The 20,668-nt window shown below is 43.1% G+C and overlaps 1 protein-coding gene across 2 annotated transcripts in view; it reads left to right on the plus strand.

The window, feature by feature from the left end:
* GABRP (gamma-aminobutyric acid type A receptor subunit pi) overlaps positions 1–8,412 on the plus strand; it is a 30,988-nt gene extending 22,576 nt beyond the window's left edge. Inside the window, exons 6-9 of one of the 2 annotated variants that reach the window (XM_066639132.1) lie at positions 3,498–3,635; positions 4,743–4,895; positions 7,334–7,527; positions 8,113–8,412. In XM_066639132.1, coding sequence (XP_066495229.1) covers positions 3,498–3,635; positions 4,743–4,895; positions 7,334–7,527; positions 8,113–8,412 — 785 coding nt within the window. The remainder of the gene's footprint in view (positions 1–3,497; positions 3,636–4,742; positions 4,896–7,333; positions 7,528–8,112) is intronic. The other variant, XM_066639142.1, reaches the window with a different exon arrangement.
* The last annotated feature ends 12,256 nt before the right edge of the window (positions 8,413–20,668 follow it).

The following is a 20,668-nucleotide window of genomic DNA, read 5'->3' on the forward strand; positions in this document are numbered from 1 at the left end:
GGTGCAGAACATTCATCATTTGTAGAGCCTAGATTCTTTTTATTCTGCCTTGGGAGGGCACTTGTGACTGCTGCTCACAGCAGTAAGACAGAGATCTTACTTTCAGTTCCTTAATAATGTCCCTGCAGACAGAAACTAAATTTGACACTTCATTCATGGTGGGGATGCTCATATGGCTTTGACACAACCTGGGCCATCAGGCAATCTAGTCCAGCGCTGTCTGCATTGACTGGTAGTGACTTTCTAGGTCCTTGTGGAGAGACCATTCTCAGTCCTACCACCTGAAGTCCTTTTAACTGGAGAAATGAAACTTGCACCTTCTGAATACAACAGGGATGTGTAGTGCAGGGGTGGCAGCTGAGGCAGAACCACCCCATCATAGTCCATGGAAAAGCACTGTAGCTGCCCTGCCTGCTTACACCCGAGGCAGCTGTCCCTACACCCCAGAAAGTGGGTGTAAGGAGAGCCTCCTTGGGTGTAAGAAGGCGGGGCAGCTGCAAATTTTCTATTGACAACTGGGTGGTACTTCCTCACCTGCACCCCGCGCCCTTGGAGTACAAAGAGTTGTCTCTGTGACAGCGCTAACCTCCAAGCCTACTTTGTGGTCAAAGTGACAGTTCTTGCCCCTTCTTACTTACCTCACTTTCAGTGAGATGAGTACTCTAACAAGCAACCTGGTATTTGATGTGTTACTCGTAATGCCATACACATTTGAACTTTGCTTTTCTCTTTGTTCTGTTATTCATTAACAATCTGAGCCAATTCAGTGAGCAGGTTTTAATGTGTTTGCCAGCTGGACCGGCATCTACCCAGCACAAGTCTTCACCACATTTGCAATGTGGTTCATTTTAGTTTATATAAACTGTGCCATTATTCTACATCTAAACAGTTTCAGGCTTTCAAATGCATTGGCAACAAGTTCAGAGAGAGAGAGAGAGAGAGAAATCTACAGCTCTCTTATTCCTGGGAGTTACAGCCCAATTCTATCCAGTCTCCCTCATGCCGATGCAAACAGCATCAGCGTGCTGGAGAACTCCTTGGGGTAAGGGGACATTAATCCCCTTGCCCCAGGATGAGCCCCAGCTGCCACAAAGGGGCAGCAGAGTGTTCCGTGTATATAGTGCCACCATGGAAAAGGTCCTGCTTCAAGTCAAGATACGCTGGCCTATCTGGCCCAGAAAGGGGGATAGGATATGGCGGGCACTGTTTCTGCAAATTCCACCCCCTCCCAGACCTGTTCTGCCCACCCTGCCCCTATTGTCCCTCTCCCCTGCCCTGCCTCCCCACCCTTCCCCTGCCCTTGCGCCGCTTGGAGCAACCATTACTTGCTCCAGTGCACACTCCATCTGGATTTGGCACCAGCGGGATGGTGCAGGCCTTCCCTCTGGTGTCACTACCTTCTGTACTGTTGCAACACACTTTACAGCATGTGAGCAACAGTCTGTGCCAGAAGAGCGCACGTTTCACCGGCATTGGGGGGGGGGGGTAGGATTGTCCTGTTAAATTTTTGAGAGCTGCAATCCTATGCACATTTACTTGGAAGTAAGATCCATTAAACTCAATGGAACATTCTTCCAAATAAATCTGCATAAGATTGTACTATGCACGCTTAGAGCAACATTCTCCGCAAAATTAAACTGAATTAAGGACTGCGTGGGAATGTACAATACAAGCTTCCCAATGTGTGTCTGGTTTTTTCCATTATCACAGGATAAACATTGATACGTACAGAGTATTCATATGGGATAAATAACCCTTCCTCATCTCCAGTATCATGACAGTGTGAAGCAATCGTGATAACAGAAATAGTTATCCTTGCTATAGTATATCTATAGCAAGGATAACTATACTATACTATAGTATATAGTATAGAATAGTATAGTATAGTATAGTATAGTATAGTATATATAGTTATCCTTGGAATAGTATATCTTGCTATAGTAATCAATAAAAGGGGGGAGAGAGAAGCCCAGGCTTTCACAGTAACAGCCACATGAACACATATAAAAAAAATCAATGCATATTATTACAGGACCAAAAAAGGTTTCACATGCACACTCTACAGACACTCTAGAGAGACACCTGGGTACATGCTAGGAGTGAATATCTTGAGGTCTTGTTTCTTTGTTTGTCTTTGTTGCCAATTCAAGTAATGTCTGAAATCTCATTATTGTACGCCCATGATCTTACTTGCCAGCTATTTGAATGGGGTTCCTCTGGAAGTGCCTATTATTTTCACATTAAAATCATATTAGTTTACCATGATTAACTTTATTACAACAAACAGCAACTGAAATAGTAATGATTAGCCTCTTGTTTTAAAATGTAGCTGGGTTTAGCCTTAAAAAAAGTAATTGGGCCCCATGTCAAGTTCCCGTGCCATATAATTCTTTTGAAATTACATGCACATTGCCAGCTAGAGATGTCATTAGGATAAATGCCTGGAATTAATGTTATTTAAATATATGCCAGATGAATTAACTATCACTCATTTATTATAAAGTTTCCCTAAGTAACCACAATTATCGTAGTTACAAACTAGGTAGAAACTTTGAAAAAGTCATGTTTAGATTTGTACCTGGAGAATCAGCACATCTTGTAATATCAAATGTGAGATTTAGACTAGATTTATTAAGGAAAACTGGTTATAGGAGGACTATTTGCTCTTTGAATTTGTAATAAATTCTGGTTTTTTTGGGGGGAGGACACTCTTCACAGGTTTTGAACTTGCTCATGCCTGTTGAAATGGCAGATTTTACTTACAGAGAATCTCAACCAACTTTGTTATTGTCAACAGGGAGTTATACAGCAAAAACAATGTTAAATGCACCCAATTAACTGTCCTTGCACTGTTTAGAACCTGACTTTGGTTCATAGTCATGCTGAAAAGATAGATGTTTGTTCAGAGCAGTATGAAAAGTAAGATTTTTTGCCACTCCTTCCTCATCCCACTCATACTTCTATGAGCTATATAGCTTTAGCAAGGTGACCGCCTATCTCCATTTGCATAGGGCTTTCTCCTTTTCTTCCCCATTGTTAGATATTTATGGAAACACTGCAGTATTCAGGATACCCTTGCTTTAAGAAATGCTGAGCTTTCAGGAACAGTGTACATCTGAATGTGTGCTCCATCCAAATGTAGAGAGTGTCCATTACTTTCCATGGAGATCCTCATTTGGCTGTGAATCCTAATAGCCCAGCTAATAAAGACTTTAACCATTCGGCAATGGATAAATTGATATCTATGATATCTGTGATATATGATATCTATGCTTTCTCAATGGAAAGTTAATCAGATGGAACATGACCAAAGGTAGATTTGGAATAACAATAGTAGAACTACAATACAATTTCCTGCATTGGAAATCAAGCCTCAGATTGCTAAATACCCTAAATGGGTATTCCTGACTCAAGTTGTGGAAGAAGGATCAAAGCATCCTACTGTATATTGACTCGTTGCTTAGTTCCCTCACACTGCCTTTTCACATTATGTATAGGGGGATATGATGAAAATGACATACTGTTCACGTGGCTGCGGGGAAATGATTCAGTTCATGGCCTTGAGAACTTGCGCCTTTCTCAGTACACCGTGAAGCATTATTACACCCTTTCAACAACATCACACCAAGAAACAGGTAATGAACTTGAATGACAACAGAGGCAGCTCACTTTGGTACCAAAGCTCATTTCTATCAAGACTAATGGCGTTGAACGGCATAGCCCAGACCTAGCTATTCTGAAATTTTTCCAGGTGAAGTTCTTGTGAGCATTTACTGATGGGCAGCACAATTCTAATCTGCCCTGGAGCAGGCAGGCCAGTGGGTCTGCCCCGCATCCAAAGCAGGGTTGGGGCCCAAAGCGGCTCAGCCCAGGGCAAGGGGAATTGTATTCCCTTACCCTGGATAAAGCTGCAGCAGTGGGTCTACTTAGATCTGTACCACCTAAAGAGGTGGCACAGATCCAAGCAGCCCAGAGCTGCCCCAGGCATAAATGTTGGATCTTGGCCCCACCCCCTCACACACCACCAGCCCACAGACCTGCCCACTGTCCGCCCTCCTGCTGCCCCAAAAACCTCCTCCCTGTCCTCCCCACACCCCTCCCAGACCCCCGCACCGACCTAGCTTGGCCTTCGCAGGCGTACTTTTTGTGCCAGCCCAATGGGGCTTGGGCCGGCCTCCTCTCCTGATGCTGCAAAAGTGCTCACAGTACTTTTGCGACACTGGTGGGCTGGCTCAAGGAACTTGTGCCAGCCCATCCCCTCCCCAGGATTGCACCCTGAGATGGCCAAAGACTGAAAACTAGGATCCAAGTATATTGAAAATCCAAGTATACTGACCCCCCACTGTTAAGTCATGTGATGGTACACACCCTTTCACTATGATAGGAGCCTTGGGGTAATCTCCCATTTCCCAGTGGGAATGGCATCTAGTGACCATGTGAGAGAAGCAGTGCTTGGTGCCCTGGTTCCAAACTTTGTAGAAAACCTGTCCTCCACCACAAACTCCCTGTCAAGTTATAGCTCATCCTCTGTGTCTCGCAGTGAAGATGAGTCTTCTGCTGGTTTGTGGGCCTCAGCATTCCCAACCATTTGCAACAACCACTGGGCTAGTCTTCCGGCCAGTTATGAATAAGTCTTCACTGATTCAAAAATGTACGTCATTTGAAGAAGCAGGCTCAGGCTAGTCTACTCACTGTAAATGCTTTTTATTTTTTCATGGTGTATGTTTTCTTTCTCTAACTAGGCAATTATTCGAAGCTGATACTGCAGTTTGAACTCAAGAGAAATATACTTTATTTCATTCTGGAGACTTATGTGCCATCTACACTTCTTGTGGTTTTGTCCTGGGTTTCTTTCTGGATCACCCTTGATTCAGTCCCCGCCAGAACGTGTATTGGTGAGCCATTTCTTCAAGTAGGGAACTGATTATAGAATGTAGACTTCTGTTTCTACAGAGGGACAGACAGTGTTGACTATAAGAACTGAAATTTTACTGTATCAAAATTGCCAGAGCCAAAGTCAACAATCATAATATTTGAAACCTGGCAAGTTTCTAAATTCGCAACTCAAGTTTTGAAGCACAAATGTTGAATGCAACATTTACATTCTGTTATATACAATACACTGCAATACTAATCAAACTTACCTGGCAGTAAGCCTCATTAAAAACGCTCTAAGTCTTCAGATAAAGCATGCCTGGGTATCAGTGGAATAAGCCACCTCTTACTTGCTTCCAGAAAACTTCCTGCTCCCTGTAGGTTCCAATGTGGGGATGCCAGCCCTCCATCTGCTAATATTTTCTATGAATCAAATAGGAAAGCTTCCTTTACAGCCCAACTTTAACTACCGCAGACCCCAGCCTATAAGTCGATCTCACAGATAAGTCGAGGCCAGGTTTTATTTTCTATGATCCTTGGGTAAGCTGAGAGGTTAAACTTGGGGGGGGGGGGGACTGACTATACTTTTGTCTGATTTTACCCCAGGCCAGATCCTCAGAAATAACCTACCAGTAATTGTTACCTAAGGGTCCAATCCTATCCAATTTTCCAGTGCCGGTGCAGCTGTGCCAATGGGGCATGCACTGCATCTTGTGGTGGGGCAGCAGTCACAGAGGCCTCCTTGATGTATGGGAACATTTGTTAACTCAGTCAATAATTTATTAAAAAATATAGTAAAAGATCCCAAGATACATTTTTATTCATTAATTTTTAAAATTCTGGTCTTCACAATCTTTTTGTAAACACTATCAGAGTAAGTGCACTGTAAACAACATACTAGTAGAACCATTTAATCAAATCCTTCTTTAAGGTGCCTGATGCGTTAAGCCAGAGGCTCAACGTATAAGATACAACATATAACTGGGAGTGTGCAATTCAATTCATAGTGGAAAGACAAGCAACAAGGAATGGGTCTGAGCAAGCACATAGGTGCAACGGGGTACAAGCCATGATGTGTATGTGCAACCTCCTGATTTTAGCAATGGGCTATGTCAGAATGCCAGATGCAGGGGAGGGCACCAGGATGAGGTCTCTTGTTATCTGGTGTGCTCCCTGGGGCATTTGGTGGGCCACTATGAGATACAGGAAGCTGGACTAGATGGGCCTATGGCCTGATCCAGTGGGGCTGTTCTTATGTTAACCTAATTTACTCAAAAGTAGACCCATTGCTTTCCATGGGTGGTATTCTTAAGTAATGGTGCACCTTGGACTTTGTTTCAAATGGAAACAAGGGTTACATCCTGGTGTTTAAAAAACCAGACCTCTGCCAAACATTTGCAAAAAAGAATGAGGGTGCAGAAGGGTCTGCTGGAGAGAATGAGGCTTGCTTGATTTAAATGGGAGCCTTTCTTTTTTTCTCAGGAGGAGTGAAAAGGTTAACTTTGGCTGCAACTTGCAGCCTCTTCGCCATGAGATTGGTTGCTCTGTCATTATCTCTGCATTGTCCTCTTGCTTTCCTCTGGGCTTCTCCTATGCTTGAACAGCCCTGACCCCTATGTGACCCACAGATAAGGCAAGGTGATGATTTACACTTGAATTATTGGCCGAAATTTCTTGTCTTATAGGCAAGTATCTGCGGTGAACCTCCCCCGCCAATGCAACCATTCCAATGGAGCACATGCTGTATCTTGTGTGTGTGTGTGGGGGGGGGGGGTTCCAGAGGTCTCCTCAAGGTAAGGGAACAAAAGTTCTTTTACCCAGGGCAAGCCTCAGCTGCCCCAATAAGTCTCCTCGGATCTGTGCCAGCTATTCTGCTAGCGCAAGTCCCAGGAGAGTAAGGGAGAGGGAAAGGGTCAGGGAATGGGTTTAGGATCTAGTGCATGCCTGTACTGCCAAGATCCTTCCTCTCCCATTCTGTCTCCTGCCTACTCTCATCTTCCACCCAGAAACCTCTCATATCTTCCCTTCTCCACCTTGCCACCCTTCCCGCCAAATTTCAGGAAGACTGGAAAAGACGTTTCATTTTTCTGAACAATGATGTGGTTGGGTTTGAAAGTGCTGTTTCTCACTCGTGTCCTAACAGATCTGTACCAAATGTGGGGAGATGATGGAACATTCTAGTTTATCTGTATGAAATGTCGGGAAGGCTGGTCAAACATTGTTGATTTTATGAAGAAAAAAAGTTTTAACCCAGGCTGCTCTTAGCATAGCAATTGTAGGCCACGTTTATTGAGGGTAAATGAAATCTTTTAAGCTTGTAACTTACGGCTTGTCAGAAAATTTCAATCACTATTTTGCTGCCCTAGGGAAAACTAGGTGGAAATATTCCCTCTGCAAAATCCCAGACAAAATGGTCTTCTGTCTTCCAATAAGGATTGTTTTCTGCCTTATTTTCCAGGAGTGACAACTGTTCTGTCAATGACAACTCTGATGATGGGATCACGAACCGCAGTAACGAAAACCAGTGGTTTCATCAAGGCCATCGATGTTTACCTTGGCATCTGCTTCAGCTTTATATTTGGTGCTTTGGTGGAATATGCAGTAGCTCACTATATCTCATCTCAAAAACATGCATCTAACAGGTCTCAAAAGGTAACAAAAAAAATAACGAAACATAACCCAGAACAGAAATGTTTTTAAGGTGTGGTTATGCAACCAGATCTTCCAGCGATCAGGCATTTCTACTGAATTAAGGAATACCCTCTGAGACTGCCCCCCTGTACTTAAAATATCTGAAGTAGTTTCAGTATCACTCAAGTCTGCCCTAAAATAGCATTCTGGCTACTGTCATTTCCAGAAACGCTGCAGAACTGAACTGATCCAGTTGCACAGGAGCTGATAGATGGTGGTACAATTTCTGTGAGAAATGATAAAAAGGCAACTTTGTTTAGGAGGTGAAGGAAAATCATTTTTATTGAGGTCAAATGTTGTAAGCCATCCAAAGATATTTTCACTTAGTGCCTAGACAGGATATTAATTTTCATTCCCTTGGGCCCTAGTATTAGTAGAACTAGAATTAAGCTTTTGCCAAGGCTTGCAAAGATGTTTTTAATCCCAGAATCATGGTATGTTGACTGGGTCAACTCAAACCTCTGTCTTTACCATTGTATTTTGGTGGACCATTGACTACACAGAGACATGGTTTTAGCCTCTCTCAGTAATGTTCTCATTTTCTAGATCTCAACAAATGATACCAGAGAAATTGAAGGTGTCACAATCACCAACATCCTTAGCACGTCCTTCGCCAGCTACAATCAAAAGATAAATTTTGCCACCATTGAGGATGTCACTTATGATGCCTTACCCACGAACCCAAAGGATAAAATGTGGTCTATAATGAGGAACAAAATGCACAAAGTCACTAACTGTTTCACAATTCACAATCCAACCAACATTGACCACTTTTCAAAATTGCTATTTCCTTTGTTGTTTATGGTAGTCAATTTGTTTTACTGGGCTTATTACTTGTGTTTTTAGAAAAGCCAAACTTCCTTCTAGAATTGGAATTGACTAAGCATCATCCCTGCGGCGTATGCAGGAGTTTATTCACAGCTGGTGTGAATAATTTCATTGTTTGCTATATACATTGCACACATAACATATGTGTGTACCTGTCAATTTTTGAAGCTTTTTAACCAATTAACCTTGTTTCTAACTGAGTAGGATTGACAACATCAAAATACAGTCCATCCACTGAATATGCAATAGGAAATGAAGATACTGACTAAAAATTACTAATGACTGGTAAAGATACTGATTCTCTCTACATGAAATAATGGATTGCATTGTTTGGATTCAAAGGTTGACACAGATGTGTAGCTATAGGTCCTCTGTCCAAAAAGGTTTCCCTGTTCACTCAATGGAGGTGACAGCTTGCCACCGAAGGTTGTGGCTGCTGCAGGGCTCGTGAGTGTGCTGCAAGGTAAGCTCATCTTGTAGGTGCTTACCATATGATTGATTAAAGTCACTCAAGTCTCTTGCAGCGAGCACCACATATGAAACACTATGGATTTTTCTTTAATAACTTTTTATTGAACCATTTTCCCCCAGTACATCATGAAGGATCAAAACCACATATTCATAAATCATACATTTTATAAAAGTGCAATGCTTTGAAAAAAAAAAAAATCAAAACAAAATAGCATTGGAAGGTGAATAAGCACAAATTCTAGTAATAAAATGGGGTTTTGTACACCTTGGCATTTAAAACATATGCTATGAAATGTAATAAAGTGAATGGGTATTTTTTTTAAAAAAATCAACCAAAAGGACACTTGCTTTTTGTGTCATTTCTTTTAAATCTCAGCTACAGTAAAATGCTATTTTCTGCAAACACCCAAAGTAAATCTCTTTGTTTATTATAGGAAAAGTATTATTAGTTGACTCAGGTTTCATATCTATCATCCAACTTTTGGCTTAGACTTACCTTCTGGTGTCAAGAGAATCAATCAACAAACTTGACTGAACATGGGGCTGTAGTATTTGTTAGTGGTATGTGCAGTTGCTGTATTGTCCATGTCTAGCTGTGTTCTTGATGGTGGCAGTGAAGTATTCTTTGATGGCCACCATCTTTGGTGTGGCTGTGCATACATGCTGGTCTGTGTGTATGTCAATATATAATAGAATTTAACCCCTGATGCCTAGATGTAATCTTGCAGACCAATCCACTGTAACTCCTTGTATGATGACGCCACGGTGTCAACATGCGTCCCGTGGTGGAGTTTTGGCCTCCAGAGGCCTCCTTGGGGTAAGAAAACATTAGATATCACTGCTGCAAGTCCATATGGACCCAGGAAGTGTCCAAGTCTGGGAAGGGGGTTACGTTTCTCTGTGTAATCGTTGAAACCATACCCTTCCCCGTTCCAATCTGCACACCGCCCCATTCCTATCACAAACCCATTCGCCCACTCCCACTTCCATCCATCCCCCTCCACCCGCTGTGCATACTCACCTGGGCTGGTGGGCATCTGTTGTCCACTGGTGCACAGAGCCAGCCATTCGCTGCTTATGGTAGCAGCCAAGCTACATGCTTCAGCATGTCACCTTTTAAGACAGCTGGAAAGCACCGAATACCACTAGAATACTTGTTCAGGTGGTGTTAGGCACCAATAGGATTGAGGCCTTGCTTTCTGACTGACTTGATGAGAGATCCAGTTAAAGGTAGATGGGGCTGGTGGGGATTTCAGGATTGGAAAGAGTTTTGAATGGAGACGAAAGCCAGTACATGGTACAAGTTCAGAGGGAGAGGCAAATGTATGCACAGTGGTGACAGTGGTGAGGAAGAGGTGGTCCATTTGATGCCCTCATCATCCCAGAGGTAGTGACAAGCTCATTCAGCTGCTACCAACTATCAAGTGTAGCTTTGCAAAGTTTGATTTTTATGTTCATGGACATGAAAGTGTTCAGCTCATGCATTGTACTATTACTCTACATGTGGTTTATATTTATTGCTTCAAAACATAGTGGCATACATAAATGTTTCCATCTGTTGACATGAAGTTCATGCATTTTTCATTGAGGAAGAGTCTACATAAACAGACCCTTACTGGGCTGGCAGTTGAAACATCAGCTTCTTCCTAACAGAATTAAACATGACAGCATGAAGAGAACCCCAAAGCTACATCCAATATGAAGCAGATATGCCTTGATAAGGCAAAATGATAACTAAATTGTCTACCACTTAAATCTCTGTGCACTTGCACAGAAAATCATATATTTTACAGCTGTTGGCAGTGGGATGGATAACAATAGCCCACCACCGTCATTGCTAAACACAGTGTCCATATAACTAGTAACAGGGAACTTACAGTATTTAAGAATAACTGATGTAGCAAGTTGACCTTGTTTTCTGTTTGTAGAACATAAAAACATCTTATGAGCCTTGTGTAATAACCACAGGATTTATAATTAAGGTATAGCCATGCTCTCCTTTTATACCAGACCCAGCAGTGCAAACTCATTTTGTTTCCTACAAAACAGATAGTATGAACAGTAGCCTTAGGGTACATCCATATCAGCACCCCTTGGATGCAGCTTTTATCATTTCGCATTGTGTGTTCCTTCACATAGTGCTTTCAATGAAGGTCCTTGAATGGCTGGACGAACTGGACATTGACATTTAATCTAGTCTGATTGATATATGTCCATGTATTATATGCCATACAATAAATAAATAAATAAATAAATAAATAAATAAATAAATAAATAAATAGTGCTGAGTATGTTTCCTGTATGCACAGCACACACACACCTACACACAGCTGGGTCCCCCTGCAGTTATTTGTCGCAGCTACAGTTACTAATAGCCAGGAAAAGGCCAAAAGGCCTTTGCATAGAGAAGGTCTCTGGCATCTCCTCTTGAGTATCTGTGGTAGCAAACTGGGAAAGAAGACAGACTTCTGCCTGAGGCCTTGGATAACTGTTGACAAACAAGATAGATAATAGTGGATTAGATGATGGACTAAGAGGGTGTGTGTGTGTTCAAAAGGAAGGAATGGTTTGCAAGAAAAGGAAGAGCAACATTTAAAGGTTGCTAAGGACTCTGGGAGGGTGCAAGCACAGAAGAAGAAGACAACACTAAATGTAAAGACAGCCAAAGACCTCCTGACTCCTGAGGCAGCATGCCAAATACTGTCCTGCCACACCCGATGATGTGCCAGGCCTCTGCCCCACTCACTCTCCAATACTTTAGCTCAGTGGTCTCCTCCACTCCATATTTCCTTTTCCAATCCAGGAGTAGAAAGAAGAGGAGAAGTAGTGGAGGCAAGTAGGTTAACGGAGATGGGCACCCCACCAATCTGCTGCCTGAGGTGACTGCTGCAGTGGGCCTCGCAGATGGGGCAACCCAACTGGATGACCTCTGAAGTCCCTTCCAACTCTAAGCGTTCGATGATTCTATGAATTGCCTGTTTTTGCCTGCAGAATGGAATGCAAACTCAATGCCAAGGGTCTGCTGTCACACTGAATAGCTCTGTGACTTGGAGTGAATAATTCTTTCAACTAGCTGTTATTTAAGTATTCATTAACCTATACTGAGACTTCTACCGCAGCCAAAGAGCATTTATTTTGGCTTTTTTATACTGTCAGCTACTATGCTGGAAATTGTTAGCATTATGTCATCCAGGGGCATAACACTTTACATGGAAAAAAAGGATGGGTCCCTGTCCCAAAGACTCGCAACTGAAAGTCACAAGGGAGATGATAGGGGAAGGATCGTATGATGATGTTTTGCACATCTAGATGTGGTTACAGAATAGTATTGGGACAAAACTGTTGAACCATATATTCTACCTCTGTCTGTGTGAAAAGGGAGCCAATGTGTCAGGCTGGAAATCCCCCTTTAACCATGAAGTTCATTGGGTGATCTGAGTGTCGCAAACTTAGGGGGGTTTGGGGTGCTCAGAGTTCTTGGTTCTCAAACCCTAAAGCCCTCAAGGCCCCTCTGTTCAGTAGTACTGCCACCACCCTGTGGTGCCTGGGACACTGAGACCCTCTAGGCTTAATTCTATCCCTTGCAGGCACTGAGCGCTTTCTCCAATTAAAGCTTCAGTCCTCAAGTTACTAGACCTCAATGAGCACTTGGTAGCTTGCTGAATGGCTAGGCAGGATTCTGAACCTCTGTCCCCAACAGACAATGAAACAACTTAGCAAAAGAGATTTTAGTTTATTAAGTACATAAGGTTACAGTAAGGCAGCAAATGCTAGAGGCATAAACTTCTAGGAAACATATCAGCAATAAAATAATAAAGTTAGCTGGCTATCTCTATTAATCCCTATCTCTCACCTGGGTCAGCCTCTCTTGTAGATCTTTTAGCTCCAAGCTACCTGTGAGGCCAGGTGCCCATGGTGGACAATTGGAGCTCACAGGTGTGCAGGATGTTGTACCCAAAACTCTGTCCAAGAAGAACCGGACACACCCCTTGGGGCACTCATTATTATACTTCTTATGCTAATAGTACTGTGGTGACTTCATACTGATTTAGACTGTCCAATCAGAAACTTTTGAGGACAGAACCTTCTCGGAGTGGGTCTGGTTGCTAGCCCTCCTAGTTCTTACCCCTCCCAACTGGAGATCCATAGCTGCATTCCATTCCACTTGATCAGGTGCCCCTCAGTTTACTGAGGTGTTAAACATTCCAATGGGTTGTAATTCTTGTTGTCTGTCCTTTCTGGCTAGCAAAGGAGAGACAACAATCTTTTTGTTTGTTTACTCACATTCTTGCAGCTAGGAACTGCTAGCCACTTCTCCGTTATTGACTTAGTTTGGTTCAGGCTTCACATGCTAACCTAGGCCTAAACTGTACATATTCATGACACTGAGGCTGATAAGTTTCTCTCAGTCGAGTGTCCCTCACAGGGTTGTTGTGAGGATGAAATGGAGGGAGAAGAGAACCCTGTACACCACCCCATACTCGTTGGTCTGGTGCAGGGGTGTCCAAACTTTTTGGCAGGAGAGCCACATCACCTCTCTGACACTGTGTCAGGGGCCAGAAAAAAAAGGTATTAATTTACATTTCAAATTTGAATCAATTTACATAAATGAATATATTAGAGATGGAATTTATATGAATGAATGAAGGTCTTGCAATAGCTCAAGGCCTAGAAAAGGCCTTACACAAAGCAAGACCAGCCTTTCCTTTGCTGCCGCTGCTGCATCACAGATGTGAAACAGCAAGCAGTGGAGGGAGCCCTCATCCCACAGCTCATGCAAGACGTCGAACAGTTGGCCAAAACGCTGAGAGCAGTTGCATCAGGCCAGCATGAGCTCCAGCAAGTCTCTGGAGGGCCAGAGGCTCATTGGAGACTGGGGACTCTCTGAGGGCCAGATTGGGAGTCCTTGAGGGCCGTAAGTGGCCCCAGGGCCAGGGTTTGGGCACCCCTGGTCTGGCGGAATAGAAATACAGCATAACTAATAAGAATGTCTATCTGTTGATAGACTTTACTTTTTCAGTTTTTCTTTTATTCTTATAGAAACGTTAAATATAACTCTACATCTAGTTGCATTCAGGTCCAAATCCTAACCCACTTTCCAGCACTGACACAGCAGTGCCAATGGGACATGTGCTGCATCCTGCAGTTGGGGGGCACTCATGGAGGTCTCCTCAAAGTAAAGGATTTTTGTCTCCTTACCTAGGAGCCTAGGAGCTGGTGCTGGAAAGAGGTTTAGGATTGTGCCCCCAATCTAGGAAAGCACCTGTATTTCTTAATCATTATACTCGTATAAACATTGCTCCTAGATTCTAAATGCCTTGTATACTCTCTCTCTCTCTCTCTCTCTCTCTCTCTCTCTCTCTCTCTCTCTCTCTCTCTGTGGGTGGGTGCGTGGATGGGTATGTGCATGCCATGGGGGACTCTCCAGGGTCCCAGCAATCTGGCACCAGTATTGATCAGTATATGTTGTACTAGAAATTATGAAGGAGATGGGGTGGGTAGAGCGATGCTGAGTTTCCCTAAAAAGAGGCAATTCCTTACAGCCATCAAGTCTGAAGACAGAGGCTAATGTGTATTACTTACTTTAAACGCATCATTAAAAAACAGCATGTATTATTGTTTGTGATGTGAGCTTCTCTCGTACTATTTATGTGAATGTTTCATTATTATCTGAGCAGAAGAGAAAGGAGAAGGATATTTATAATACAAATTAGAATTCTGCAGATTAAAGGTTTTGCATTTGCATTATGAACCTGATTAACAACCCAACCCTAACTGCAGCTAGCACTGCTGAAACAAGTGTTCTGGTGGTTCTAGGTGCTTTCCGGCTGTCGCAAAGTGCAACACATGTCACATGATTATATCAGTAACAACATGTATGAAGCCACATTCTAGTGGTGCCTTTTAGTGGGCTGCTCCGGAAATTGCATTTTCATTCATTTCCTGCCTTTCAGCCAGGTCACCGTATTATGTTAGGCTTTGAATTGTGCTGGATTGTTCCACATTGCATGGTAATGCTTGGCATATGCCTAATGCAACTGTATTTTGACAAAAATGCTTTTGAAGCAGAAATTAGAGTCAGGTGCCGTTGACCGCAGACCGAGGCAAAATCTCCACCAAAGTCAAAAAGTACTTCCAGGCACTGCATTGGATTTGAGTAACATTTGAAAGGACAAAGTTTTGAGCAATAAAAAAAATGACCATCAATTCATCCACTGGCCATATGGACATCTAAAGTGTGTATGCATGTGAAATGATTTGTACTGAGTCTACTACAGTATCCTGAAGCAGAAAATACTCATATGTTTATAGCTTGTGGACCCTGTGTTTCTGCATTTCATTGCCCCATGGGATCCTACAAGAATCTTTGGAGAAACTTCTTTGTTGTAATCTCTGTCCGACAGCATGGATTAAGTTTGAGCCTGTTAATAACTGGTTGGGAACTGATTAAACGTACCTACAAAGTAGATAAATGAATGTACCGGAGCTGGGCAACCTGATCCTAACCCATGCTGGAACAGCCAGGCCAGCTGGCCTGCCTGTATCAGCACAGAGCTGGCATTGGCTGCCACAGAACCTGGAATAAAGGGAATTAATTCCCTTTACCCCAGGTTGCGTGACAGCTGCTCCAATGGGGCTATTCGAATCTGCACCACTGAAATAGGTGCCACAGATCCGAGCAGCCAGGTGTAAGGCCAGGCTGCTCGGGAGGGGCGTTAGGATCCAGTCTAACTGCCAGATCCTGCTACCATCCCCCTCCCGGGGCTTGTCTGCTCACTGGACCACCCAACACTGCCCTCCCCCTGCTCCAGGACATCCTTGTTCCACCCTCCCCAAATCCCCGAGCCAGCCTAGCGAGACTGGTGCGAACATCCTCCTTTCCAGAGGCCAAACACAAATTTGTCCTCCGCAGGCTGGCACACATCTGGTCTTGCACTAGTCCAGAGAGTGCTCAGGATTGCACTCTAAATTACTGTACTTTTCAAGCAAAAAGCCCCATGAACCTCAGCAGTAATGACTAACTCTGGAAAAACAAATCTTCTGGTATCTTCACACTGTGAATGTTTTCAGAAAGGGCAGAGTAAGGCAGAACATGATATTTTGGAGATGTGCAACATTTCTGTTCAAATAGTATTAATACAACATGGAAGAGCAGGCTGATGTTAATTTACAAAAGATGCCTACTGTTTTTGTCATTGTTAACCTATTTTCCCTTTTAATCCCCCAGAGGCTAACCCTATAAAGGCTGCTGACTCATTCTGATTTCCCCCAGCTATTTTCCCAGGATGATGCCCTGTGTCCAAGCATCTTCATCCTCCTCCCTTGACTGGTAAACAAAGACACTTGAATCTGAGCTAGCTCATTGGACCGTGAAACCCACGTGAAAAACAGAAGATTCAGAAACCCAGGTGACCCCTTTGACCAATTCTCCAGATTAAGCAGGGTCAATGCCCACTGGTTATATACACATACCCCCTTTTGGTGTGTTGCCCAGATGTGTCATTGGAAGCAACAGCTGCTTCATGAAAGTCTCATTCAGTCATTGTACTGCATGGATGGATTTAGGGACCAGAACGTAGGAATGATATGAGTAACTGGCTTAGGAATCATACCCATGCACTGGGAGGGGTTCAAACCATTCCTCAGTTCTGTTGTGGGAATGTACATACCTCAAAGACTGTGTGGACATTTTGCAAATAGGCATTGTTTCCAGCATTCAAACTTTGCTGTGGTTCACTGCAGTTCTAGAAGGAAGCTTTTTACACCCTGCCCAGGAAGACCAGCTACACTTGAGCTCGTAAACTTGTAATTGCCAGGCAATCCTGGAAGCAGAAGAAAATGGTAAACGAGTGGTGAGGATAAATGAGAGAAGAATCAAAAGTGATTGGATACCCATTAAACGTTCTCGGAGGAGCTGCTGTATTTACAGGCAGCTTTTTCATGCCAATTTTACTTTGAAGATACATAAATTTTATCATTCTCATCATTAGTGCTATAAGCATGGTAAAGTATAAGTTAATTCTACAGTAATGTGATTATTAAAACCATTAGTCAAAGCCAGGGGATCCATAATTAACTTATTCTCCAGCATCAAGTAAATGATTCTACTGTGTGCTTTAAGGAAGCAATTGTTCACTGTTATGCAAAATACACCAGAGCTATTAGGCCATAAAGTTCTGCAATCTTATAATTAAATTATAAATTTTACATATTTTAATAATACTCCCTATATATTTTAATTGTTTCCTACATAATGGTACAAAAGAAAGAACTATAAGTTGGCTTTTCCTGCCTTCCAGCCAAACTCGAATGTGAAACAGCAATTGATATCCATCCAGCCACTGAGATTGAGAACGTCAATCAGAATTCTCTGAGTTAGGTATACAAGGCACTGAGATGGACTGAAGTGACATGGCTGGTGTAGAGAAAGTGCAAGAAATTGCTCTGGGTCATGAGGATCATCTCCTCCTCAACTAGAATAAATAGGAAAGATCTGACACCCTATTAAGAGAAATCAAGTAAAGTCATGCATTTGTCTTAATACCTGGGTACACATCAGCACAATTGGAAGAGGACAGAGATTTGAGGACAGCAACTGATCACAGAAAGAATAGGAATTGTCAATACCGTATATTGCAATGAAGATTCTAGCCTAGCCATTTCCATGACGCTCAGTTTTCTATGGAAGGAAGAACGGGTACGGAGGAGCATTCCATCATGGAATTTTCCCCTACCTGCATCTGAAGTGGTACAGCCCAGACATGGAATGCTTTTCTCTGGAAGACCATAGGCTAAGAAACAGAACCCAGTATCAGAGCTGGCCCAACTTGACCCTGCAGCTGAGGCAGTGAGACTGATTGCTGCTTTCTGAAAGACAGGGTGCGATAGCGTGCGGTGCACACACACACACACACACACACGCACACACGCACACCAGCTGCCTTCAACTTTGCCTTCTTCTCCAGCTGGTACCAGCGCCACCCACACTGCCCCTCCTTGGCTGAGAGCATCCCATCCTCCTCTCCTCCAGATGCTTCTCTTTCCCACTCACGAACTTGCCCTTCAGACTTGCCAGCAGTCTTAAACTGGGAGCAGCAGGCCGAACAGAAAAGTCAGAGCTGGCTGCGATTGTGGCTCTTCCTGGCCGGCTTCACTGCTGGCTATAAAAAGGGCAAAGCATGGCTGTGCTCAGCAAGTGGACCACAGCAGCCCACAAAGAAAGCAAGGGGCAACTGTGTGGCGCAAGTGACCCGCTGGATTCAGTCTCAGAGAGGGGGAGACATGGCTGGGCTTGATGAGAGGCCCAGCTGAAGAGGGTAGCTGTTGAGGTGGCAGAGCAGGGGGCTCACTGGTGAAGAGGCAGCAGTAGGCAAGCTGGTGTGGGTGCCTGCAGCCTACTGCCTTCTGCCAGCCTCTGCCTCACATGGGCATTTCACCTGCTTCATGACTGGGCCAGTGCCACTCAGTAGAGGGGTGGGCTACATAGATAGCAGTCTGGCTAAATGGATCCCACAAAGAGCCAACATGGACAACAGTCTTGGCCTTATCTGAGAAGGGGCAAAGCCCACTTCTTAGGGAAAAAAATTACAGGTACTGCTTGTATGCAAATACGTGTAACAAAGTCCTGACTTTTTAAAGGAATGAAAAACTGCCTCGGGAGGCTGTGATTTTGAGAGGAAGAGTAATGGAATGAGGTGTGTGTGTGTGTGTGTGTGTGTGTGTGTGTGTGTAATGCATAACCCTTTCTCTGTTGACCATTTTTCTGTTCTAAATTACACAGTGACAAACACCAAGCTGCCTCCCCTCCCATCCCCTCCATGGAGTTCAGCTCTGCTCAAGCTAAAAATAGGTTTTTATCTATTTGTCTTTGTCATTTTAATTTGTAAGGGTGGTACTATTTTCCTTTTTGCTCTTAGCTGCTTGGAGGGGGGGGGAAGGCCAGGGTTAAAATGTTTTTAATAAAAATAGATAAATAGATAACATGTGCAGACTCCAGAGGATGTTTTACTGAACAAGAAAAATTAAATGTGTGTGGTTGTATGTTGGCAAGAGGAGGAGGAGGGGGAGTGAAGTTTGCATCTCACTGTTCCATCTTCATGTTCTTCTTCCTTGCATTTTAAGATGACTTTGCTTGATTTATTCTGTGTATTTTTAACTGCTGAATTTATAATTCTCTCTCTCTCTCTCACACACACAGACACACACACAGAGAGAGAGAGAGAGAGAGAGAGAGAGACAGAGAGAGAGAGATCTACAGCTTTCTTATTCCTACACACTGAAATAATCTTGGCCATATACAGGTAGCCTACCCCTTATCTGGACATCCAAAATCTGGGCTATTCTGAAATCCAGACATTTTTGTCCAAGACTTTTTTTTTTAAATTTTCTATATAGTGTGAACACTAGAAGATATTGTCTCATCCCCACGTACAGTGCAGGTACAGGCTATATGTTCTATTTTTAAGTCTGTGGTGTGTACCAGTACAGACATTATTGAGAAGTGTCAGATGCCAGCAGTCACCTACATGGATAACAGTGAAAAGAACAAGAGGAAGCATTTCTCATAATATTGATGCAATTATTCCAAAATCCAAACAAATCCAAAACCCAGATAAGGGATTCTCATCCTGTACTGCATTTGTTAGGGCCCGACACTGGTGCTGAGAGTTGCTGGAGAAGATGGGGGGCGGGGAGTATCTTCTGTGTTAGTCCAACATGCCTACCTCCAGACTTCCAGCTGTCATATCTGCTAGTTGCTGGGACATGGTGGTGTTCCTTCCTGATGATAAGGTTTTCCCTTCCAGAAATGTGTCTCACCATAAATGTGCTCCACCATAAAAAAAAAAGCACAGAAGTGCCCACTCAGCCATGAAGCTGCCTTGGGCCAACCACAGTCTCTCAGCTTTACTTACCTCACAGGGTTGTGGTAAAGACAAAACGAGGGGATGTAGACAAGCTTACTTATGTTTTTAAAAAAGTCTTCTTGTGAGTAGACAAGCATACGATTGTGCTCTAGGTCATGTTACTGTTTCTTCATGGCACTAAGGGGAGAAATGGTTGTGGGGCTTGGCACTTTCTTTTTTATTCTTCAGAGGTTGGTGAGCCTACAGATAGCCTTGCTTCCCTTGAATGAGCAAACTGACTGGTTAAGGGGTGGTGACAGTTCTACTTTACAAGGCTGAGGTTTGCTCTGGACTGTGGCTACTTTCAAGTCAGCCAAGACATATAGCATGCTGCAAGACCCTGGTGAGAAGAGTAAGTAATGAGGACAGAAAGTACAGCCTTGTCACAAATAGGGCCAACATGACTATTCTCATTGATAGCAGCTCCTTCATGACGCTGAAGCATCACAGAACTTACTGAGGCGTTAGAAAAGTCCAAACCAGGTGAAAAATAGACCAAAAATTGGGAGGAATCATGGATTGAAATCAGGAATATTTTCTGAACTAATTGAATTTATTTTTGTCTTTTGGAACAACAAATATGGTTAAAATGTGTCAGGAAAAATTCTCCTTTATTGACTTCCTTTTGAGATATGTTGTTTGTTCTTACAAGAATGGGGAACTCGTATGATGCATATACTATTCACTGCTGTTTTTGTGGTGTATGCAACTGCAATATAATTATTGTTTCATATTGTGTTTGGTGACCAAGAAAACTTTTTTTAAAAATGCATAAGGGCGCTTTGTAAGAAAACAGTCCTTCAGGTTCAGCTGTAAGGGGAGAATTTTCTTTACATATAATAGAGAAATTATATGGTAATAACTAGTTTCCTGATCTGTGCCTTTTCCTTTTTGAATTT

Source organism: Tiliqua scincoides, chromosome 1, assembly GCF_035046505.1.
Source record: "Tiliqua scincoides isolate rTilSci1 chromosome 1, rTilSci1.hap2, whole genome shotgun sequence".
NCBI lineage: Eukaryota > Metazoa > Chordata > Lepidosauria > Squamata > Scincidae > Tiliqua > Tiliqua scincoides.